At 38.1% G+C, this 25,908-nt stretch overlaps 1 protein-coding gene across 5 annotated transcripts in view; it reads right to left on the bottom strand.

The window, feature by feature from the left end:
* Positions 1–7,158: 7,158 nt before the first annotated feature.
* The window catches only part of MID1 (midline 1), a 240,041-nt gene continuing 221,291 nt past the window's right edge, over positions 7,159–25,908 (bottom strand). For 4 of the 5 annotated variants that reach the window (XM_063147795.1, XM_063147802.1, XM_063147780.1 and 1 more), the window contains exons 7-10: positions 22,754–22,897; positions 14,230–14,391; positions 12,013–12,220; positions 7,159–10,435 (exon numbers count right to left, since the gene is read on the bottom strand). In XM_063147795.1, the coding sequence (XP_063003865.1) occupies positions 10,087–10,435; positions 12,013–12,220; positions 14,230–14,391; positions 22,754–22,897 (863 nt within the window). In that variant the 3' untranslated portion in view covers positions 7,159–10,086. The remainder of the gene's footprint in view (positions 10,436–12,012; positions 12,221–14,229; positions 14,392–22,753; positions 22,898–25,908) is intronic. The other variant, XM_063147809.1, reaches the window with a different exon arrangement.

The following is a 25,908-nucleotide window of genomic DNA, read 5'->3' as shown; positions in this document are numbered from 1 at the left end:
ATCATTTAGCCCAGGAAATGCTATTAATGTGTAGCATTTTTCAGCATTAGGTAAGCAAATCAATTTAGAATCCAAAATACTTGTGCACAGGATCAGTGCAATAGAATGCATATGAGCACATAAAATCTCAAGCCAGTTTGTTCTGTAGTCAAATAAAAGTTTATTTATTCATTGACACTGCCTGAATAGCAGTTTTACTGAAGCATTATTATAAATGTCTTCTTTTGAAAAAACAGGGCTCAGTGGCTAGAACACTCCTTGTTGAGAGAGATTTAATATGACTTTGACCTACAATATTTCACCTGATTCATATTTAAGAGGCAAAGTGTAGGCTTCACTGAGGCCAGTGAAAAATTGCCTTCATACTTTAGCATAGTAAGGATTTTAAGACAGGAGCTGTCTATAAATTCCTGTATTATATCCAAAGAAATGGATTCACTCTGTAATCACCACTATAAAAATGTCAATATACCATTCTCTAAATATATAGAGTGGTAGTCACTTGATCTGACTTGAGCTATCTAAAGGACAGATACCAAATACACTCTAGCTGTCTGTGACTCCTCATAGGGCCAATGGTGAAAGTTCAGGCATGGAGTGAGATTCTCCCTGTTCTGAGTTGGGTGGCTAGAATACCTGGAATGAACATTTGCAGTTGCTATTTGTTTCCCATTCCTTATGGAAGATGCCTAGAAAACATGCTTATACCTAGGTGACTAATGCTTGCTCATTTAGACTGAAGTGTGATTAATTTCACACACAAAACTTCTTCTCGAATCATCAAAGTTTCTTTATTCCTCTTGCCTTCCCACAAAGTAAACTTCTTGATTTCTATAGACCTAACTGTTCATAAAAGAGCTGACTGAATTTATTCTTGTACCAATTATAACTTTTGTTCAGAACTGTGACTCTCCTTTCCTGGGGCTATCCCTAATCATGTATTTAAAAGCACAACTGCTTTGTTATCTCTATTCAGACAGTAATGGCTACACTGCCACATTTACATCTCCCCTTATCATCTAAGCTCTTCCTTGGCTTTCTCTTAAGATGAGCCTTTATCTGATCCTGTGTTATTGAATATCATCTTTCTTTTAGACCAGAATTTGCAGTCTTCCAGATGAGTGTCTACCAGACTCACTGCACTGTGGTAGCAATGCTTTCTGGTTTTACCTTCCTAGGTGTATTTCCCAGGGATGTTCTTTCTGCCTTTAACCTCTATTTCTCTCTTTCTCTGCCTGAGTTCCCGTCATGATAAATCCTCCACTTTGTTTCTATTAATCTGCTTTTTAATCATACTTTTAATTTGCTACTGTTTTAATAGTAGCAGATTAAAAATATGTCAGATATGTCAGTTGTAACAAATAAAAGTTTTGCACACAGAGGTTTTATTATATTTTCTTTAGATTTTTTTCTTTGTTAGTTTTTGCATTTTCTTCACTTTGACAATGAAGATCAGTGGTATGAGCCTTCCTGCAATGGGATTTGACAATTTTTTCTTCCCATTTGTCAAACTTTTAGGAGAATGAGAAGAAAAATTGTGGGAAAATGATTTTTCACTCTTCAAATGAAATGAGGGGCTGCCTGCCCACAAGCACTGCCAAACCCGACCTATAAGGAGGCACCTTTCCATGCTTCCATGGAAACATGGAAAAATGTATCCATCCTCCTTATGGAGACCTTCCTATGAGGATGAATTACGTTAAAATTTTCCCTTTGATCCTTTTGGACATGCCTTTAGAAAATGTGCCAGTCACATAACCTGTCCTGCAGCAGATTTCCCTTTCTTTTCCCGACTGTGGCAGAAGCTGCAGAAGCTGCTTAAGAAATGTCTGGACCTTGTTACTGGAGCCAGTACAGACTCTCTGTCTGTGGGGTAAGGTTCTATCCTAGAGAAGCCTGCTTAAAACTTCATAGTGTAATTCTGCTGCCACACAAGATGTGGCCATCCTGTGCCTTTACTGTTCCTGCCATGAGAAATGTCAGGGAAGAATTAGAGATGAAGACCTTTGGGAACTGCCTTGCTTCTCTTTCTGCTTGTGGAGAAGCAGGAACAACCGGAACAGGGGGGAAAATGGGGTGAGTTGTACCCATATACACCAACGATTTGCAGAGCTTTGGAATTCCAAAAACAGATAAAAGGTTGTCAGGACTTAGGGCTTCTCTGTGCATGAGAACCAGCACGAGTACAGGTCCATGAAAATATTTTCCTTTCCCTAACCCAAGTAGCAGCTTTGTAGCTGATTGATCATTTTTTTTAATGCTACATGTTTCTACTGGCACAGTTAAATACACATGAAAGCATTCATAACTTGATGAGTAACTGCCAGCCTTAAAACTGGCTAATGGCTTATGCAGACTTCAAGATTATTGAGAATGCTGTGCTTGTTCACATGAAATTTTTTCATCCTGCGAGATTTCCAATTAACACTAATATGGAGCAGTGGCTTCATAAAAACGGAAAGACCAATCATTCCTGTTTCATCCCTCCTATGGAAGGAAGTAGGTAAATATGAATTATTGATAGTGAAGAAATAAATTTTTTCTTCTTTTTTTGTGTATGTAATTCAAAGGTTTATCCTAATTACCTCAATTTTTACATCTTTTAGAATTTACAGCATAACTCAGGATGCTTTCTTAATTATAAACCCTGTTTGTCTAAATATATGCAATGTAGTAATTCTATGATTACACTGTTAGAAGAGAAACAGTATTATTCTATTCTGAACTCAATTTGTACCTGTTCTGGGTTCTATTCCTCATCTCCACTCCTTACCATAACCTGCTGACATTATATCAGCAATGTTTGTTTTAAAAAAAAGTTTTCTTGACTAAAACCTAATATGTAAAAAAACCTCACCAACTTTAAGAAATGTTCAAGGAGCATGTCAATGTAAACTGATGGAAAAATTGAGACAGAGGCCACAGTCACTAGAAGAAATTAAAAGGATATGTGACTGTATAAAGGAACAAATCTCCATTTGCTAATTTCAAATTTTGGGTTGTGTGTGCTACTGGTTGTAAATATTAATGTAACAGAGGCTTTCCACATCTTCCTATACCTACAAATCTGGATGAATCTACTTCATCCTCTGGCCATCACTTCTACTTGCATAAACAAGACAACAGAAATATAGATCAAACAATCCTCTGCTGGTGGGAGATGTTCTCACTATGTTGGCACCACCTCCACACCTGCCACAGGGAGGACCTTGTTACTATTCCATAAGGGAAGAGAATCCCAATAGAATAAGGGATTGGAATCTATGCTTCCAAAGAAAGACACATACTTCTAGGCTATGAACTACTGTTAGTGAGGACACACAATTTAATAATAAAAAAAAGAACCCCCAAACCCCCAAGCTGACATTAATGAGGCTGAGTATATAAATTACTGCTATTAAAGGGAGCTGGTTCCAGGGTTATCCTAAAATAATCTACTATCTCTCTGCTTGTGCTCCTTAATCAGGTCTCCTAGTACTGTTTTAATTAGAGAGAAATGCTATTAAACCCAGAATAATGAAACCAAATAATTCAGTAATTGTAGAAGAGTGACAGGTTTATCTGCATTCCTTCTTTAAATTATGCTTCAAAAATATTCTCAACATTCAAGTTACCATATTGAATTAGTATTTTGACTTCTAATTTAATTTCTTGTCCACATCCTGAAAATGGTAATTTTAAAGAAAATAAAAAAATAAAGCCAACTTTTTGAAACTCACACTTCTTGCCTCTCTAATATTTAAAAATGAGACTGAAAACAAAAGAAAGGTGAAGAAATAGAACAATATCAGAGAAACATTTTCAAGTGGAATTGTCTGTTTTCCAAGCAAAATAAAAATGAGAGTGAAGTAAAAAATTGCTAATGAAAACTTATCCTATCCTGTCATGTAACAGTTAGCTGTCATTTGTTACCTTTCCGTGATCTAAACAGCTATAGCTGTTTTTTTCCTGTTCAATGACTATAAAAACCACAAAGCATCCATTTTCTGCCTTTTAAAGGTTTGATTATAAACTGTTGTAAGGGTTCATAATTTTCAGGAATACTCCTAATTACTATCTGGCCATGTGTATTAACAAGAAATGAGGTGCTGTTCCTTAAGAGGAAATATCTTCATGAATTCAAATAACTATATAAATTAGGACAGTTAAAGGAAGCAGACTTCTAAACTTTTTTAGCTATTATTTTTAAATGGAAGTCCAAGAACAACAGTCTTATGCTAGATAGAGCATTATATTATAACTTGTGAATCTCAAGATTTTATGAAAGTAACACAGCACCTGCTAAGAGAATTGTTCCCACACTTGGAGGAAACAGCAAAGCATTGCCTGAACAATTCACCCAAGAAGAATGTTACTGAGCCATACATTTTAAAGGAACCAGACATTTTAAAACACACCTGTGCTGGCCTTGGGAAACAGCTCATGAGAAACTGCAGTTTTGCTAGCAGCTAAAGTGCTTTCTCCAAAGACATGATTTACTGGGAAGTCTGAGCTGTTCTCACAGGGGCTCCTGCTCCGCTCGGGTTTGACTCTCTGGAAAGTGAAGATTCATGGGCTTGTACCTACCTCTGTGTAAATCAGGACTATCTCCTTTGAAGTCAGCAGATGTAAAAATCTGGGTGAATAAAGGAGGATCAAGGCCCAGGGCTGTCATCCCTGCCCTGCTGCTTTTATTCAGGTTAGGCTTTCAAATGCGTAATTGCAATATTATTTTTCCTGTCATTTGGGAATGTGGGTTGAGGCTGAGCTGGAACAAAAGGATTAATAGGTGCAGGCTTGCTTTGAGAGCTGCAGCATGGTGCCAAGGAAGGCATGGTGGCAGGTTTTCAGCTGCCCTGTCACCCTGAGTGATCTCTCTCAGCATTGCTCCAGAACTCCCTCTTTGGCTACTCCATTCCTCTCTCAGGCAGCAGTAACAATGCCACTGTTGATCACACTGTAGTAGAAGACTTCACAACTTCCTAATATATTGTTGCACTTCTAAACCAGAACTGCCTCAACAGTGATGGTTTTCTAGCCCATATCTTTCCTATATCACCCTTGTGCAATATATGTGTCCCTCACCTTTAACTGGTATCATGATTTGTGCTGGAGTTCCTTACTCAAAGCAGGATGAATTCCACCTGGGAAAGTTACACACTTGGTCAATATCTTAAGCATCAGTCCTCATGTTGGAGGTGAGGTTGTAAAGGTTAAGATTGCAGCTGAGGTATGCAGCAACCTGCCAGAGGCACATGATATGGCTTGCTAAAATTAGTAACATGATGAATGATTGTATTATTTACTGTCTCATTAACTGGGCCTGCACTTGAATCAGAAAACCAGTTGAAAAAATTAAAGAAACAGAACATTCCACTCAAAGAGCAGAGTTAATGCAAAAGCCTACCTCAGAAGGAAACACTTGCACCTGCACTGTTCAACTCCCACATGAATGACAATTTAATGTTTCTGGCACAGAGATTTGATTTATGTACACGGATGCCCTAAATGTCACAGTTCAAACCAAGGGTTTAGCCCACACTGAAATATCATTGTTAATATCATTGCTCTTTAGTCTCTTAATTTTTTACTATATCAAGTACTAAATCAATAGTTAAAATGTAAATATGGTTTCTTTAATTTCAGAAAGCATATTAAATATAAATAGTTCAACATCAGCACTTGAAGTGAGTGGGATTTTTCTCAATGTGGAGAAGACAAAAACATTGTGCTCATTTCTATATGGGCAAGCAACTCAGTAAGACAGGAAAATACTGTATTTTACGTCCTTCTATTTCAAGACACACTTTCAGTATTATAAAAATCAGTATGTGAAAACACATGAGAAATGGTGTAACAGTTAAACTCCCAGCACATCACTCCATAAGCAACTTGTGCATGTTTTTGTTCATCACCAGCTCCCCAAAGCTGCCCCACTGAGGGCCTTCAGGCCAGGTGTGCCCTGGCCAGTGCTGAGGTACTGGTGTGCACTTACTGTGGGGGTCAGCTCTTCTTCATTCCTCAACCTCAAACTAAAACAGTCTTTCCAACTAAAATGAATACCCTCAGTTTTGGTGACACAGATGAGAGCCACCAGCAATCCTCACTTTGTTTCATGGGCTTATCTGAAAATTGTGCTGCTGCAACTAAAAGCAGAATCTGCTAACTACCTAGACATCTGTTTTATAAGACCAATTTAAAAAGAAATATTTACTGTATTATTAAATAATATGTTAATGGAATCTCCCACAGTTCTTCAGCTATAAAGTCTGGCCATCTCAAAATGAACTGGTTAAGGAGCTGACATTTTAATTTGTGCTCTCAATAGTGTCCTGTTGTGTTTTCTAATGTGTAAAGAATATAGTGTTTGCAATTAAGACACAGGACCAAAACAGATGAGACACACTGGTGTTTAGTGACCTACTATTGCTAAAATAATGAAAAATGTGTTTTCACCTGTACTTGCAGATTTCCTGCTTTTCACAGTGTACCCAGACCTGAGAGACTTTTATGCGTCCTACCCTTGGGACCCTCTGCTAACTGAGTCTCTTTGTTGAGCAACTGAAAAATGGGATACCCAAAACTCATAAAAAATAAACTAATGGCAGAAAAACCAGCAACTTTATTGCTCTCTGAAAGCCAACAATGGGAAAATACAGTAGACTGGAGACAGTCTACTAAATAATTTATGACATATAGCGATTTTTTTTCCCTATTATGTGGGCATTAACACATAAAAGTCAAACACATGGAAAATCTTATCTGGTCTCAGAGAAAAATCGTTCCCCCCCCTTCCATTTCCTCAAGCTCAACACTACTCTGAGCAGCGACTATCTCCTAAAGAGATTGTGTTATTGTTTGCTCTAATTCTGCTAAACCCCAAATTGGGTTTTAAGTACACTTTTGAAACAATCATTATACCTACACAGGCTTTATCTACCACTTTCATTGCTTGCATCTCAGCAGATAATTCCTCAAAAATCTGCATTTGTTAAAGACAGCATTATATAATGTTACTTTATTCCTAGTCACAAAACTTTCAAAAAAAGGGAAAAATCCTCATCTAAGACTGCTTGCTACATTAAAGTACCATATTTTATTTTTATACAAGGATTACTTGTTCCCCCAGATTTCAATTCATTACTATGGACCATGCAAAATGTCACAAACCACAGAAGCTACATTTTCAAATGGAAGTTTTTATTGATTAATCAGGCATTGAATCAAGTATTGTAAAATAAACAGATTTTGTTTGTTAAAAAATGTCCAGAATACTATTCATAGCAAACTTGTTTCCTCATTGTCATACAGAATATGAAATTTTCCAAGAAACAAGCAAAAAAGGAACACCTGACTAATTGCTGCCACTTTGTGTATATACATATGTGTGTGTATACACAAATTACACACTATATTTGTGCATATGCTGGTGTGTGTATACCCATACATATGTGTACATATATACACAAACACGTGTGCACAAAGAGTACTGACTGAGTTAATAGGACATTGGAGAAATGTGGCTTAGCTCCAAATGAAGTATTCTGTGTTAAAATAAAGATGATACAGCAAGGTCTGTAGATGAAAGACCATCCTTTTTCCCGTGGCCAAAACCACAATCTCTCTTCAGACTCATGCTCTATCTTTACAATGAAAATATGTGAAATCATTTGGGACCTCTCCAAATTCAATGGTTGTATTTCCATCCAGCTCAATCCCTGCCAACATTGTATAAGCAAACACTGAGCAGTGTTTTCAGTTTATCCACTACTGAAATCAGCTTCTAGATCTAATATTTCTTGCAAAAGAGAAGACACACAGCCTTGCTACATGTACTTTGGTAATTCACTCTTTCCTTTTAGGCAGAAACTTAGCAATAACCCTAGAACAAAAGTCCTTTCTTCATGCATCCTTTTATCGCTGCTTTGCATCAGACATCTTCTGTCAACTAATTTTCAAAATTTTCATACCATCTCAGCTAGCTCCCAACATCCCAGGCCAGGTCATCTGGGCATTGCGTACCAGATTGTACCAGCAGCATTGTACTCAGATGCTTGGGGACTGATTTACTTTTTCATTTTTGAGGGTATACGTTTCTTGATTATTAATGACACTATGATAAACAGTGAGGTTCACTATATGTACACACTTTGTCTTTTTATGTCTACTTGGGAAAGATCAGTGGCTCCTACCTGTGAACTATGGGATGTTGCCCAGCTGAAAGCCATGGTATCAGCAATGTACTGCCAGGTTTTTCTCCATTTAATTCAGCAGTTAGCAGGGCATGTAAAGGGAAATCAAAGAAACATGGAAAGGCATTTATTTTCTATTTAAAAAACCCCAAACAAACAGGCATGTAAATATTCTCCTCATCTTGTTCATAAATTTTTATATAATCCTAAGGCAAACTGTAGTAGAGCTTTGTACCTGGAGAATCAGTATTAAAAAAATCTGAAGCTGAGCTTGGGACCATTTTATTTTGGACCCATTACTGAACAAAGTGCATTAAAGCATCTTTTTCAAAAGACACCTAAAGCATGGTTATAAATTACTGAGCAAATCTTTAAAGCTGATATTCAATTTATCTTTTCTCTACACAGGCAGATATTCACCACTTGCATAATAATAACAAAACACTGCAGGAAAACCATTCTTTTAAAGTTGTCATACGCCTCAATCATCTCCCAAAATGATCATTTATACATAAGCATTGCAATAATTACAAAAAGCTTTTATCTGTAAAGGGGAAAAGAAAAAATGCACCTGATTCAGCTCTGAGATAAAGTACATAGAACCTCTATTGCCTTCATTGAAGCTCTTCTACCAACACAGGATGAACATAGGGTCTCCCTATGCAGATTTCTACTGCTGCTGAAAGCTCACTCTTTACTTTTCATTCACAAAGTGAACTGTGCTTTCCCAAACAACCTGGGACAATGATAACTATGAGCAAATTCCAGCTGCAGTGTTTCTCCATCCAGCACATGCAAAACAGATTTCCTTGCTTTGTTATAGACACTACACAGTGTATGACAGTGAAACATTTGTATTTAATTTAAAACCAATGGTAAAGTGGCGCATGTCTCACTTCCGAGCGGTTGGCTGGGCATGCTATGTTGAACCTTGTAAATCAGCAATAAGCATTCACATGTCTGCCATCAGAACCATGACATCTTCCATTACAATCAATCCTTAAATGATGCCGTGCTCTATCAAAGTAGTCTACAGTCAGACCTTGGATTGGCTGCTCTCCTCCAGTGCTGCTGATTCTCAGAGATGGTATCGGGCCTCCACATCCTCAGTGATTCTACAATGTTTCCCAAAGACGAAAGTGAAGCACTGGTAGATGGGAATATTGCCATCAATAAAATAAATCACCAGATGATTTATCCACTCACATTTCTAGGAGATACTCCACATGTTTTTTATGAACAGAGAGAGCATTGCCCTGTGAATAGAAGTAAATTAAACTTTATTCTTTTGCTGTGTTGGCGAGCTTCACTTCCTCGCTTGCTTATTTTTGTTCTTTTGTTCTGCACATTCCCATGTGCAAAGTAGAAATTGAGAGCTCTCACACTCGACAAGGCTGGTAATGAGACCACTAATGTTGGTACAAGTAAAACCTGAAGTATACTGACTTGTCCACTATGCAGTTTTCATCTTTCCAATTTTCTTCTATTATCCACTGTAAAATAAAATTATTCAAAAGGCTGATGAAACTTTAATTAACAGGACCACCAATGTGCAAAAAACCCCCCCTTCCCAAAAAAACAAGAAGTCATTTCCCAGATGTCCATACTAGGCTTTCACTTTTCTCTTTTTTTTTTCATTTTTATAAATAATTTATAAATCTTCCTGTAGGAGATGAAATACAAAACCAACCAAACAAAAGAAACTGAAAAAAAGAGTTCTAAGGTACTATTAAAGCCACTTCTTGTCCTTCAGTACAAAATACACAGGAAGAGATTTTCTCTCCTTGTCGGTTTTGCCCGAATTTGGCAGCATTGTCTGGGATGACACGTGGATCCTCCAGCTCTGGGTGAGCTCCTGGTGGCCCTGCCTGGCCGCCCTGGAAGATGTGCCCTCCTACCTTTTGGCTTTCAGCACTCACGCGAGCTGCTCAGAGGAGTCTAGGTGGTCAGGGATGGGCAAGCCTGTTATAATGGTCAAACATTTATTCCACACCGTGAACGTGGGGCACACTGGCTGGCCAAATGTAATGTCAAAAGTGTAAAGGTGTAGGGAGTTCAAAGCATCATAAAAGGCAAGGGAACCGTTGTCGTAGTCCAGCAAAATCCCGACGCGCCGGAGGTGAGGCGCGGGCTCGATGGGGATTTCTTTGCTGTTGTGCCGCACCACCCACGTGTTATTGCAGCGGCAGAGCACCCAGGAGGCTGAATTCTTGCCAATCCACTCGTGCTTCGGTGCTGACTTGTAGGAAATGCCAATAGCATACCTGCAAAACAAAAGAGCATCTCAAGGAAACAAATGCTTCCTGCCATTTTGTCTCTCAGTGAAGTCAAATGTTAGCCCAGAGGACCCGCTGGAATGCCCCCGCCTCTTACCGCCCTGAGTTAAGCTCTAATTAAACAACGTTTCACCACAACATCTGCACGGGCTTAATTAATGCTTTCTCTGTCTCTCTTTTGGGTCTGACAGGTCAGGGAAGCTCATGGTATTATTTCTAGCTTGGCAGCTACGGCAATTTTTTTGAGGGCTTGCCTCTGGTATTGAAAAGGAAGATTGTTGAATACTCAGCAACCCAGGGTTTGAATCACTGGACCTCAAATTTCCATTTCCAACAGATGAATACAGAGGAATTCATTGATTTTAAAATACACTGCTATCTGTCAGCTAATCTGATCTCTCCTTGCTCCTTTAATATGTGGCCCTGAAGAAGGAATGCAAGAATAAACATCAAAGGACACATTAAACATCTCTCTCCCCTCCCCCCACCCCCCCATTTTGCCATTTTCAAATATGTTTTGCCAGATGTTGGTGTGGTTTTCAGATTCAAATGAACATTTTTGAGACTGGGTTTCAAGCCAAGTTAAGCAACTGTAGGTGAAGACATTTGCTCTGCAAACCATAATTTATGGCAAGATGTGCAGGGCAGAAGGATTGTGAAAATATTCTCATTAAAGGATACTGAGGAAAAATACCGGATTTGTCATATATAACAGAAATGTAAAAGTTCCTCACATTCTAGAGACACTGCAGTATTTGTTGGACTTTCAACCAACAGAGATTAATCTTCCATAAGGTTTTTTCCCTCATTCCTTAGCGCTGGCACAGACAAACAGCATTTTACTTCTTTGAGACAGTGGGAAATACCTGAAGACCCCACTGATTTTTCCACTCCATTAACTTTCATCGTGGTGTCTTTGAATACCAAAGGATAACATCTCTTCCATTGACTAAAGGCCCTCTGAAATACACCCCTGTATGACACAGAGGATCATTCAGAAGTGAAGGAAAGCAGTCTTCTGTTTCCTGCCCCTTGCTTCATTCCCTGGGGCACAGACCTACAGCTCTGCTGCCTCATGTCCCCTTCCCAAAAGCAAATCTGACCTCTGCCCCTGTTAAACTGGATCATCAAGTTGTCCTCAGTTTTATTTATTTTTTTCACAGAGAAGGACAGAAAATCTTGTACATTTAGTAGAGAAGTGATCACATTTACAAAGTTATCTCAGTGTAAACAAGATGAAAGTTTTTGATCCCTCCAATTAAAAAAATAAATCTTAATAAATACTGTATGTGGGTTCAAAAAAGCAACCAACCCCAGCTGTGGAGTAAAAGTCCTGTGAAGGCTGCTAAACACAAAGATGCATAATCTGACAAATTTATTTCTGGAGTCCAAAAGTGCTGGAGATTGGGAAACTCATCTGACAAACTATTCGAAAATACATGCTTGGCCTGCTCTTTTACTGTTCCTGATGTCTCTGCTGCTACTGGTCTCTGTCAGAGAAACTGTGCCAGCACCTCTGTGGCAGGAACCAGTGCTTCTTTTCCCCGATATTTTTATACACGTACCACGTGCTGCCACTTATCACCACCTCCCAGTAGTGCCGCCCGCTGTCGATGAAGACGTTGCCAGCCACGCCGTAGCTGCCCTGGCTCGTGAATCGCTCTGGTGTGTGGCTCTTCTTGGATGACGTCTCATCCCGCTCCACTGTCAAGTTATCATGAGACACTTTCAATTTTCTATGAGCAGATTTGGGGTCCAGTTTAAATGGCTGACCTAGAGATGCAGAGACAAAGGTGACAGAAGAATGGTTTGGCTTTGATTTTTAAAAGGAGAGTGGATTAGCAAGCCTCTAAGAAGCACAAAGGATTACATAATCATATTAATTTCCTTCTCTCAAGCATTCTTGAGACAGACTAACCTATCCAGCTCCCTGCAATAGCTAGTTTCTATTGCACTGTCAGTTTACTGTCAACTTCATTGTGCACTGACTTCCCCGTGTTGATAATCCCTGAAAAGAGCCCTGCATAATCATCATGTCCATTATCTCTGACCTAGAGGTAACCAGAATACTCTAATTCTTGCATGTAATTGAAACCAATATACATGCTAATAAAGGTCTGAGGGTTGCTTTTTTCACAGCATATTAGATTTAGAATAACTAGTGTTCTATTAATTCTCTAGGGGCAAAGCTCCATAATAACATCTTCATCATTCCTACAAAAAGTATGTTTTCAAATCCCACAAAATGAGTCTGAAAATTAGAAGAACTAGACTTGTCTCTTTGTTCACTGACAGCTTTATCTGTAAGAAGCACAGTCAACAATTCAGGATTGCTTTGGAAGGATGCCCATGTGGTGCTGGATACTGTGCATTAAAAGGAAGGAAGTGAACTGTAACTCGGTCCAAATAATATGGTGCAATAACATTACTCAGGCTGTTGCTCTTGGCAAGTATCTTCGGCTGTAGCACAAGGTTTGTAGACAATAACAGGAAGCTTTTTGGTAAACCAAACCTTGTAGATATATAAAGCCCACCACAATTCTGACAGGCTTGCTCATTGTGTCAGAAAGCAGAACGATCATTTTCCTCCACCAAGAGACAACTAGAAAACTACAGCTCCACAAGTGGTCCAGCAAAGCACTTTTCTCTTCTTACTGTCTTTCATATCAAGGGGAAAAACATGTAATCAGAAGATTTGATAACATGCACAGAAAATTAAAATTAGATATCTCACAAAGCCTGTGTGTGGCACTGGCACACGTACTTAAGATGTAGACTGTTCGGGTTTATCTACTTTTGAAATGTGCATTTAACTACGTATTATGAGCAAACATAGAATAAACCCCTTGCAAAATATTTGGGGGCTATTTCTTACTACCTGACAGCAGTAACATAACCTCCCGCCTGCCTTTCTGACTGCTTAGAGTCTTTGTGTGCTGGAACAGTATCTGAAGGATGTCTCTCTGTACTAAATTGTGTCTGGTCACATCACACAGGTTAACAGCAAACAGGAGGAAATCAGAAAGGTGTACATGCCTTTCTCTTCAGACTCCTTGCACCACTCACTATCACCCCTCTTCAAGCACCTTCCCCTACAATAAGCAGGTTTCAGAAGATGCATAAATTCCAGTGTTTTCTTTCCAGCCCTCAGAACTGCCCATGATGACTACATGACTAAAGGATTAGTTTGTGCAAGAGGAAAAAACAGCTGAAAACTAGTCTTAAAATTGCTATTCTACATCTGTTAATAATTTGAGAAACCATTGTTTTTTTGAAGTGGGATATCTGACTAGTCTATCACCTTACTGAACTCCATAAAGAAATGAGGGGGTTGAAGTTAAGAAGCTTTTCAGTGTCCTAAAAAAGGGATAATTCTGGAGGATAAAATTAGACTAGCAATTATCTTATGAACATTACAAAAATAAAATGTTTTACTGCAAACATAAGAAAAGTTTTTGCTTTGTAGAGGAAAAAAAATAGAGGGGATATTAAAACAAAACCACAAAAGAGTATTTTCAAGCATTTCATGTACGATGGCTTCGTTCCTACGCGATATTTCCAGCGATCAAACTACAGATATATCTCTCAAAAAAACCCCGACATATTTTCTGCACTAGAGAAGACTAAGGCAATCTTGAATTATATTAAATAAGTGGCTTTCATTTTGGAAACCACTTAAAAAAAGTTGAACTTCTCTGTCCTCTTGTATTTTCCAAAGATCAGACCTAAAAAGGAGGCCAGAAAGGAGAAGACTCCGTGCATCCTGATCTGGTGTTACTCACTGTTTGTCTTGAGCTTGCCAGGTTCACTGCTGCGGCTGCCAGCCTGATTGATGGCCTTGACAATGAAGATGTACTTGGTGCCACTCTGCAACCCGTGCACCGTGTAGTGGTTCTGTTTGATATTGGGAACAATCATCCAGCTGTCGGCTGAGTTGCATAAACCTGCAATTTTGAACAGAGCACATCAGTCACAGCACACAAAACACACAGAGGGACATTTAGAGCATTCCCAGGCACCCAATGACCAATATGAGCTTTGCTTCTGTACCTTTTAAAGTTTTGTTATATTTACTGAGCCACTACTTAAAGTCACTAATTCATTTTATCAACCCTCAGCCAAGGCACCTTTTAAATTCTTGCTCTGTGAAGTGAACCATAAAAAGTGGGCATTTAAGAAATGGCTCAGTGGAGACACTAGCAGTCTGAGATTTTTCATATCCCAGCACAAGGCATTCTTTATTGCTTAAGAACTGGAGGATTATGGAGATCCCATCAATCTACTGTTTGGATTAATGAACTCAGTTTAAACCTCAGAAAACGAATGTGAGCAGTAAAGCCAGGAGGGCTGGGGAGGCACCTTTGCTGACAGTCCCCAGGTATGCATTCTTCAGAACCTGAAGCAAATCATGGGAGGCCAAACAGGGTAGAGCATGGGCTTCAGGGAAACCTTTGGCTCTTGCACGTCAGACTTTGCCAGAAAGTAATCTAAGCCAGTAAATTTAATGGATGCAACTTTTTGATTTATGTCCTCATGATGAGATGCCAGCTGGGAAAGTGCTGGAAAATTTTCCATTTATAAACCTTTTTGGTTTATATTTGGTTTACATTTTATGCCTACCACAGAAGTATAACACAAAAGAAATAAGTAAAATAAGGCAGTACCAATATCATAAACAAATCAGGAAAATACTCTATTAAAATGAACTTTTAAATCTTCGTAAGTTTTTCCTTATGAATGCAATGGCAGTCAATCACCCATACATACAGTTCCATCACTGTATATTTGGAACAGCTCCTGGTCTAATGGATTCCCCAGCCTCTTATTGTAGATGTTTACATAAAGAAAAAATTGAACATTTATGAAGAGTATATCTATTCACAACATTTTATATGGTTTTACAGCCAGAAATAGATAGATGCAAGTGGAAGTGTATGGATGTATGCACATATGTAAGGTTGGAAAATGTAACAGAGAAAGGCTGACAGACTTCTTGGCTTCTGTCTTTACTGGGCACAGAACACATTATGGAAGCTGTTGTTATTTACAGACAGCTTTCAGCTTTTAATGCATGTTCTACCAGCAAACCATTCATGAAGACAATCTTTTAGAACTCAGTAGTAATTCAGCTCTGTATATCAGACAATATCAAAACTTTATGTAAAATAAAATGTGAAGGCTACTGTTTACAAAACTGGAAAGAAACAGATCTGTGATACGGGTTTGCAGACTCATAGACAATTCATGGGCATACTGTGAGATTCCTTCCTAATGTGATATGTGCTTTTCATAATAAAAGATCATTAGAAACAGAATTTAAATTCCAAATTTCAGTCTGAGTATTATGATGTTTGTGTCTCAAAATTCTCTTGCAGTACAAAGCATTTTTGAGAGGCAGGCAGAACAGAGATTCATCCTGCTGTGCAAATGGGTAACTGTGGGACAGTTTCAGGTTAGATTTATACTATCTTGCCACCTAATGAAGAGCTACAATGCCTAACCTATTTTTCTGTGCTCTGAGGAAAGGCAGAAATCAGTGAGTAGTTTCTTTCACTTCCCCAGTTGTGAACATCCTACCAACTGCAAATGCCTTTCTTGTCCACAGAGGAAGCCAAGGTGATCAGCACACATGAGATCTCAAATTTCAGGTATCTAAAATGATGTGAGACGAGTCACTCATCTGTAGATAATTTATATATATATGATTGCATAGAACAAATATCTACGCAATTATATATATATGCCTTTGTCATGAAGAGAAAGAACCCACTTTATACCCCATGGTAACCCCACCCCTTGTAGTGAACTGCTTAAAGCAACATCCATCCATGTCTTCTGTCACTGAGCCCTACACACCAAATTATTTTTTTAGGCTGTGTGTGAATGGGTTTCCTATGAGGAAGAAAGAAAATAAAGGAAGCAGCTTCCTGACATAAAATATTTCACTGACTACTCAGAGGAAATCTCATCTTTTCCCAGTTTGCCACAGATATTAATCACACACTCCTGTATCTGAACTACCACATTGATTTTGCATTGAGACTAACCTTACTGGTGCTATTGCAAAATAAATTAAAGTATGTTAAAACAAAAGTAAGCGCTGCTTTTAAAAGGAATTTAATATGATCAAGAAGTCTTTAACTAAAATGCCTCTGATAGGATACCAAATAACATATGACAATAAGTGGGATGGACACAGACAGTGGTCCTAGAAGTGTCTTCTCCTACCACAACCACATTTTGAAAGCAAGTTCTCTGGTATGTATAAGCCATATATAAACTGACCATTATGCAGACACAGAAATGCCTAGAGTTTTGGTAACTCTTCTAGAAACTAGTTTTGTATTATTCACTACAACTCTCTAATGGGCACATTTTTTAAGACTTCCATTACACTTTTTACAATACCCTCCAGAGGCTGATTTCTCCTTAAACAAATATAAAACTTTGCTCCAAATAAGTATATAAAGGACAGTAAAGGAACTGTTGCATTGCTATGAGTCTCCTCTTAGTTCATCCCCTCCTCCTGGGTATGTGGATTTATACATACCAAATATCACTGAAGGCCTTACCTACCCTGAACACTCTGCACAATCAATAGAGAGAGCCATTGGAAAGTGAACATTTGATGGCCAAGGTCCAAATAGAGTATTTCACTTGAATTCTATTTCATACAGGAAAGATTATTTACAAATGTGGCCATGACCTGACTCATGTTCTAGAGGAAAGCTCTATCTCTTTGATGACACAATACATCTTAGGTTTCCTTTCTTTGTCCTTCCACTCTTAGGCATCCCAGACTACTGATGTGCAATAAATGCTGGATGTGCAGTGACTGACTCGGTTATTTTACTTGACAAACCTTGTTGTCTTAAACAGCTCAGACCTTGCCTACGCACCAAAGGGCTCAATGATATGTTCATGTGCTTTCTGACTGTAAGCTCTTTGATAACAGGCTTTAAATTGTACTTTGACTCAAAAATCCTGGGAATGAAGTATTGATGATGCCAAACTACAAGTCCAAACTCCTTCAAAAGGGAGAACAGCTACTTGTGGCAGCCAAGTTAAGCATTTACTTATGAAAGAATAATTTGTCACTGCATCAAAGGAATTTGTCTCCAGTTATGCCCTGTCAGGACAGCCTTTCTTCTCTGAATACAAAAGAATATGATTAAGGAAGTTCAGGGAAATGAACAAGCAGCCTGATCACACTGGCATCCAGGGGAAGTGTTTGCCCTCCCAGTTCCCTGCTGGTGGCAGCAGGTGAAGTGGAAAGTACACATCTCCTCACTGGGGCAACAGCAGGGGCCAAGGTCTCCCATTGTACCCACTCCTAATCCAGGCTGCATTCAGGTTTCTTGTTTCAAAAACCCAGGGCTTTTTACAGGGTTATGCAGATGGTAAAACAATGTATTTTAAAACTGTAGCCTACAAAAATGTAGAGAATTTAAATTACATCCTGGAACGGTGCAGTGAGCACAGTGATGTCCATACAGGATGTGTGAGTTTTCAAAACAAGTTTCTCAGAGTCTGGAGGCAATAATTTGTAAAGCTATTTCCCTGGTGTTGGCTGTTGATGCACTTTAAAAAACAGATGGGAAAAATCCCAAGGTGTAAATCCTCCTAAAATTTACACTGATAGATTTTAATAAAATATATTTTCTTGAAAATTGGAAAAGGAGCACAAAAGTCATAGGAAGGTCATTTAATCTCTTGAGTATTTTAATTATTGTAAAATGTTTTATTTAAATAAATTATTACCAATTCAAATTGGTAAAGCAAATAAGGTAGATGAAAGTAACAAATAGCTCTCCACCCCCACTCTTCATTCCCATCTGAAAAAAAAAAAAACAAAGCAGGATTTCTGAAAAACACATTGATTTTGTTTTAAGAAATACAGTCATTTTATACTTTTAAAGACGCAAAAGTTTTCCTGGTTTTATCCCAAATTTGCTTTTGTGCCATTAAAAATTCTCACTAAAATCTCTAGTAGAAATCTGAAGACTGTAAGGAATTTTATTAGATTTTATTTTTATTAAAATAAAACTTCCAGAAAGAGGCAAAGTCTAATTAAAAACATTAAATTATACTAATATTAAAAATTATTTGGTGAATCATAAATTCACTATTTTTCATTGAAGCTTGGGCTCCTAATTGTCTTAGGTCCTTCCAAAAACTTTTGTCCTCTCTCAAAGGAAGAGAAGTCCTATTACAGTGAAAAGGTTCTGACAGTAGTACACTGTGTCCTTCACAGAGTGATTTTTTTAGAAATTAGACTATATAACTAATTATCCCTGATTTCTTTTACAAGGTAAGAGAGAATGATTTGCTGCTCTTCGTCAAGAAGGGAGAGATGTATTTTTCCTAAAGAATCTTGCATCAGAGCTAGAGAAAAATTTGAACCATCCTGAAACACACTTTAACAAATCCACAATGTTAAAAAAGGGCATACTCAATGAATACTTCAAAATCTATTGAAATGGGGTAATGAAATTATAATGCATGTTAGTTAGCTCGTGACAAAGTAATTTTAAAAGCTTTTACCGTATTCAGATTGCAGGTGATTAGCTGCCTCTCAGAAATGCAAATGTACAAATGGTATAACTCTGAGGACAACTGCTTTAGTAAAAGCCTACTTAATCTAGAGTTCCGTGTTGCTCTTATGCACAGAGCAGGTCTGCCAAGCGTTCAATAGCCGAGAAGTTTGGCCACATTTGGAAATAATCTTTCCTGTATGAAATAGAATTCAAATTAAATACTCTATTTGGACCTTGGCCATCAAATGTTAACTTTCCAATTTTTCAGTTAATAAAAAAGAATATAGTTGATTATGTTGGATAGAAAGTATACTAAAAAAACATAGCATTGCTTGTTTTTGTTACTGAATTCTTAGCAATCTCTGGATGATATATGCCTCTGGTGGGGGAAATGTACTGTGAGTGGAAAGTGCAGTCAGGCTGGCTGTGTGGTTTAAGAAACAGATTCCAAAATAACAGCCTCCATTAGCATGGTAGGTGGGTATGTATGCAAAGTGATTCCTATTGTCTCCAGGGAAAAAGCTTGTGGGTTTAATGCACTACTTGAGCTACTCCCTGGTGACTAATTCATAGCTAAAAACCCACAGAACTGAAGTCAATCTACGAGCCTGTTTACATTATCTGCAATATGCAACTCACAATACCAGTGGGAATTTCCTGGATGTGACAGAGAAATAAAAATACAGTTATGCGCAACAGCATGCGTATGCCATAAATACGAGGAAATTTTTGCTAACCCAAAATCTAGAACAGGATTCAAAAAACCCCAAAACACAGACCTATCTCCAGTTCATCAAAACCTGAAGGCTGTAGCGCAACACCTGTTAATGCCACTTACAGTGAGAGCAGCTCTCTGTGTTCAACATCACTACCAAGGTACACTGAGATATTCTAAGAACGGCCTTGGAAAGCCATTTGTAACAGGTGTGATGTGAAATCCTTCTGCAGGATCAAGAATAGAAGGTAACAAAGTGAATAAACATCCAAGCAGTGTTCTGAGGATGGGATTGACAGGGCAAGAAGAAACGGTCTCAGGACGTACCAGGGGAGGTTTAGATCGTATATTAGGAAGAATTTCTTCATGGAAAGGCTGGTCAAGCATTGGAACAGACTGTCCGGGGAAGTGGTGGTGTCACCATTCCTGGAGAGATTCACAAGTCGTGTGGATGTGACATGGATGGGCCATGTTTTAGTGGTGGACTTGGCAGTGTTAAGTTAATGGATGGACTCAATGATCTTAGAGGTTTTTTCCAACCTAAGTGGTCCTATGATTCTGTGATGTTAGTGTTATTAATCTCCAATACAAGTGTAATTTGGAATGACCTGGGAGAATCTCATATTTTAGAAACCCAGGCAGATTTGTAGCAAGTTGGCAGGAAGATCACCATTGGAGGGGTTCAAGTCTATATTAAATAAAGATATTTACAAAAAGGCTTTACAACATTTAGAAAGGCCTTTCAAATATACTCACACATGCATGTATTTAATGCGGGTTACCATTATAGCTTTCAATTACACCAGGAAATTTGCATAAGAATTAGCTCTGTTAAAAAAAACTCAAAACAAACATCCAAACAAAACAAAATAAAACCCAAAAATATCACCAAAAAAAAAGGAAGAACCATTCTTTCATTTCTTTTTACTTTCATTTAAGGTCTTCAGAGCATTTTGTAATTAAGTTTCTTACAGTGTTGATTTGTTTACTCTTCAAAGTTTTAATTAACTATTTTTGCAAAATGATAATATGGAAGTTGAGACTGCATACTGAGCACCTCATGCTATGTTTGAAAATTATAATGCATCTCTGAAAGCAGACATTGATATATGTTTTTCAGATCAAAGCTTTCACCTCCACATGGGAAACCTACACTACAGCCTAAAATAGAAATACCTTGTTATTTATTCACTAGTAAGCAAAGAGTAAAATCCCACATCCCAAGGCTGTGGAAATGGCACACCTTTTGCTGCTGCCATGTTCATACATAATGTGCAAGTCAATTACTGAATTGACTTGCACAGCATAAAGCCATAGATAAAAATGGACTAGAAAACAAGCAACACCAGCTTATCATTGTCGTCTCTGCTTGGTAGTGATTTGTCAGAGAATGTTTTCCTTCCTTATCTACCTTGTTTCAATTTTTGAAAAATTGCTATTAGACTTTTTTATTATTCCACTTGCTCAGATGTAGAAGCATGTGCTGAAGTTTATTTGGTCTTTCCAACAGAGTTAAATTTTGCAGTGTGTTCTTCAAAATCAGACTCTTAAGGGAAACACTAAATGGAGGTTTTGACAAAACATTCATCAAATTTTCAATAATCCATCTTCTTCTTTCAGTCAGTCCTGAATACTGTAATACATTCACAGTATGCTACTTAAAAAAGGTATTAAGATGCCAGCACATGAATCCTCACATGTCCTTTCAGATGGCTTGGAAAATAAACTCCTGCTCAGTGATGGAGAGGATGAGGTGCACACAGTAACAGAGGAGTCAGTGGGAGAGTTTGGCTGAGAACTCAAACTTGGCATAGACCATGCCATTTTTCCACTGACATAAAGCATGTAAACATGCCCACAGCACTGACTTTCCTCAAAGTATCTCAACAAGTTTTCTTCTTACAAAAACGTTTTGCAAGAAGAAAAACATTTCTGCCCTGAGTCACAACTAAGCCTATCTAGCTCAGTGCGTGGCCAGGGAATTTGATGCTGGGGAAAGATGGGGGTGTACAAAGGTTTCAAGGAACACGGAGAGCACACACTGATCATTTCTCACCTTGCTTTCCCAGGCATCAACAGCTTACACCTCTGGCAATTCCAGAGCAACTTCATTGCACTTCATTGCTCTCAGTGTATTTTTCATGCATGATCTGTCCAGGCATTTCTTGAACTCAGAAACACACCAACCCCCTGTGTTGATGAGTTCCCTATCTAAATATGTGTTGACTTGAACAAGCTCCACATTTTGATTGATTTGACTCATTTCAGAATCCTTGTTTAATAAAACAAGTCTGTGTCAGCTAGTGGTATGCCCATTAAATATACAGAGACCAGGAAGAAGTTGAATGACTTCTCCAAATTCATAGCCAAAACCTCAATGATTGCAGAACACTGAATCCAGAAACGCTGACTTCCTGACCAAAGATTAGACTATATTTTTTTTTTTCTGTGAGAAGTTATTTAACAATAAAGCAATCCAAAATCTAATTAAGTAAATTCAGGCATTAAAGAAAGTCACAGACTCAAAACATAGAGTGTACTCATAAAAAATGTGCTATAATACAAAATATACAATGTTTATAAATCTCATTTTAAATAAAACCAAGTTAACTTATAAATTGTTGTTCCACTGATGTTTTCTGATTTAGCCTGTAGTTCAGTGAGACCTTTGCTTTGTAGCCTTGAAGACAATAAAAATCAGAAGGAAGGACTTAATCTGTATTTCAGACAAAGGTCCAGATGTCAAGTTTATATAATGACAATCAGGCTGCAGTTCTAAGTAATGACCAGTTCAACATAGGCTGCCATGTGCACACTGCTCTGACTAGTGCAGAGAATGGAACTGAGATCTTTGAACTTGCTGCATCTGCAAAAAGGAACTTGGGATGCCTTTTAAAATCATTATTGGTTTGGATTTAAAATTTAGGCTTTAAATCTTTCTAGAAAATAATGTTTTCTTTTGTTCTTGACATAGGAGTGTATTTATCTTTAAAGGCACTTGGGTTTCATAGAAGCCATGAGGGAACAACGAGAAAAGAGAAGGTTGATACTCACTAACAACGTTGGCTTGTCCAGTGAAGATGGTGTACTGCAGCTCGTAGGAAACCACACAGAACTCATCATCTGATGTCCAGTGCACAGTGATGGTATCATAGGAGGCTGTACAGAGCTCTTCTCGAATGGTGGGAGGGTTGGGAGCTGTGAGACACAACACAGCAGCACAGTCAGTGAAGTGCTTCCCCTCTCCCGTGAGATTAGGGGATGTAGTTGATGTATGAGATTGTAGAGACATCATCCAACAGACTTTTCAACAACTTTTCACTAATTCCAGTTATAACTTTGGTTATCAATTGACTGTTAGGAAGGAATTCTTAATAACAACATAAAAACCTAGGAACTCCAGATTTTGAAAATATTTTGTATTAAAGTAGCTTTAGTTCCAGATGCCATAGACCAAGTGACGTATCTGTGTCACATTAGATGAATACAATGACAAGTTACTTTTTCTAAGATTGTTCTGATCATTTCACCAAATTTATCAAAATTTCATTGAAGCATATCAAGAGGGAGGATCAACACTCTTCACTGTTGATTTGAAAGCAGTGTTTGCCCAGCCTATTTTACCAGAGATGGCCATAAGTGGCATTGTGGTGGTGCATCCTTCCTGGCCCTGCTCTAGGCTGCACTATGATTCATTAGCAACAAGTATTTTAAAAGTACAATTTTGGGGAAGCTGCCAACACTCATACTTTCATGTCCAATTTTCTCCTCTCTCCATTTTTATTGATCTCCTAGCTATCCTTTCCAACACAGATACGTATCCTTTCTGCTGGTTATAAAATTAACATTTTGCAGCATTAAAAAAAGAGTTCTTATCATAACATAATGACTATATGAATATTACAAGCAAATAGTCACCCAGGAGCCCTCTGTCTCTCTGTTTTTATAATCCACAGGCAAAATCTTTGTGTAGCAAGATATACAATCTTTTCTCATATTAACACATGAATTTGTTCTAAAGACCTACTTAAAGTGAAACTTGAAGCAAATTACTGGGGTCTAATTTTCCTGTTTGCAATCTTTAAAAAGCCAAACACCTAAATAACAAAGAAATGAGTCCCTATTCCTGAGGGATGTTCCTGCATGCTTGTCTTCATTCCAAATCACCTTCCCTACAAGCCACATCATGAAAAGAGGAATCACAAATCCTTTTGCTTTAATAGTGTTTCTCCCAGCTGTCACAGACTGAAGAAGGAGGGCACTCAAGCTGAAACAACCAAATTATGTTTGAATTAAAGGAAAAGGAAGGCAACTATGAATGTTTGTGGTTTGGTTTTGAGTTTCTTTTTCTGTCAGCTCTTTAACCTCTGATAGCCACAAATAATAGCCTGAAAAAAAAGTCCTTCTGAACGAATTCCACCTTTACTTTTGCAAGATCTTATTTTTATGAAACATCTATTTTTTTCCATCAAGAATTTTTATGGATCATGTCTCTGGCTTACTGATGTATGTTCCCAAGGATTAGAGTGCAGACAGGTTCCCAGGCAGCCTCTTTTAACCAAGGGGCTTAAGGAAAAGTTCAAATGTGTTTCAGGATACGACCATGATTTGTGATGCTCTAAATATTGAATCACAGAAGCTTGTGCTTTTTTTTTTTTAACTCATCAGAAAAACCCTTGGGACAGAAGGGTATTAATGAAAAGAAATACAAATAAACTCAAGTAAGAACAGCTATCTGTGAGAAGAATGCAATAAAAATGTGGGGAAAAACAGGTCCACAGTTTTCTGAAGAGATTAATGGCAATATCAGCTATGTTCCAAAAATGTATCCTGTAGAACAATCACTGGAGGTTTTAATTATTTTTTTATTCCTAGCTGGGGCTTCATTTCAATATTTTGCCAGCCCTTTAAAGGCCAAACAAAAACCGGAACAAGTGTTAATAACAAATATACAAGCAGATAAATTTTTATTTGTCTGATGGTGTTCAACTGAAGTTTTCTTCTGTCATTCCCTGCACCTAACAGCAAAACATTTTACTTGAGAAATGTACTTGTTATTATTTCAACACAGAAAATAAATATTAATTTATGGAAAACAAAAATTACTGAAGGTTTAATTAATTGCAAACTGCATTTCAATAACACCTAAGCATCTTCACCTTTGAAAATGGCATCTTAAGTTTGCTCTTTGTGTGTACACCTGGCCTTATAGCTGCAAATCGACAGGCTTTCATGTAATGAAAATGTCTGAAAGAAATTTTACCTAAGAAAGACATATTTTCCCTGGCTGTTGTGATTAACCCACACTCACCTGAGACTATATTGCATTAATTCTGCTGTTTGGCAACATTCATTTCATCTACTACTCAGAATAAAACAAATACACTTTCTTCTCCTACAGAAGGACAGGCAACTCTACATTCAGATGCTTTGCTATGACAAAATAATGTAGCTGTCTGACTGCCAAATTCATCATTGCACAGCACATCCTCCTTTAGAGAGTGTAAATTTGTAATGCAATTAAAGAGATTGACCTCAGCCAGTTAGCTTCCTTCAGTATTGCATTTAGTGTGTGATTTGGTGGATTATTGAATTCACCAGCTCTGTTACAGGGCTCTGTGCCATGGGAACCTCTCAAAGACTCCAGTGATCTCAAGGCTGCTCCTGCAGATTCCCCTCCCTGGCTCGGGTGTGCTTCACACTGCTCCAGAGGGGAAGCCCAGCATGCTTCCAGCACAGCAGTGGAAGGCACAATCCACTTCTCCATAGAGGATCAGAGCACATATCTGGGGGTGGAAACTGCTTCACACACTCAGACCTTCATTCACCAGTTTTGTGAATCAACACTCTCTCACAAGACAGAAAAATCATTGCTGAAGGGTGTTTTACTTCATTTTAGCTCAAAACTGAGTACACACACTTAAAAAGTCAGTAACCACATCTAAAATGCCTAAAGGGACTAATATTAGAAATGGAGTTTCTAAATTTGCTCTCAGGAGTAACTCATCTCACCAGCATAACTACTCCCTTTCAACCCTTTTAGTTTAAGGCACCTTCCTTTCTGTGTCATCTGCATGGCTTTTGCCCTGATGGCTCACAAGGTCTGCACACCTGAGGGACACTTTAGGGACACTGCCACCTCTCCCTGGTGAATTCCAGCATTAATGCAGCGTCTCCTGGGTGTCTATTGAGATACTATCTAAATCCTC

Source organism: Melospiza melodia, chromosome 2, assembly GCF_035770615.1.
Source record: "Melospiza melodia melodia isolate bMelMel2 chromosome 2, bMelMel2.pri, whole genome shotgun sequence".
NCBI classification, from domain to species: domain Eukaryota; kingdom Metazoa; phylum Chordata; class Aves; order Passeriformes; family Passerellidae; genus Melospiza; species Melospiza melodia.
The sequence above is the reverse complement of the archived record's forward strand: the minus strand, read 5'-3'. Positions and strand labels throughout refer to the sequence as shown.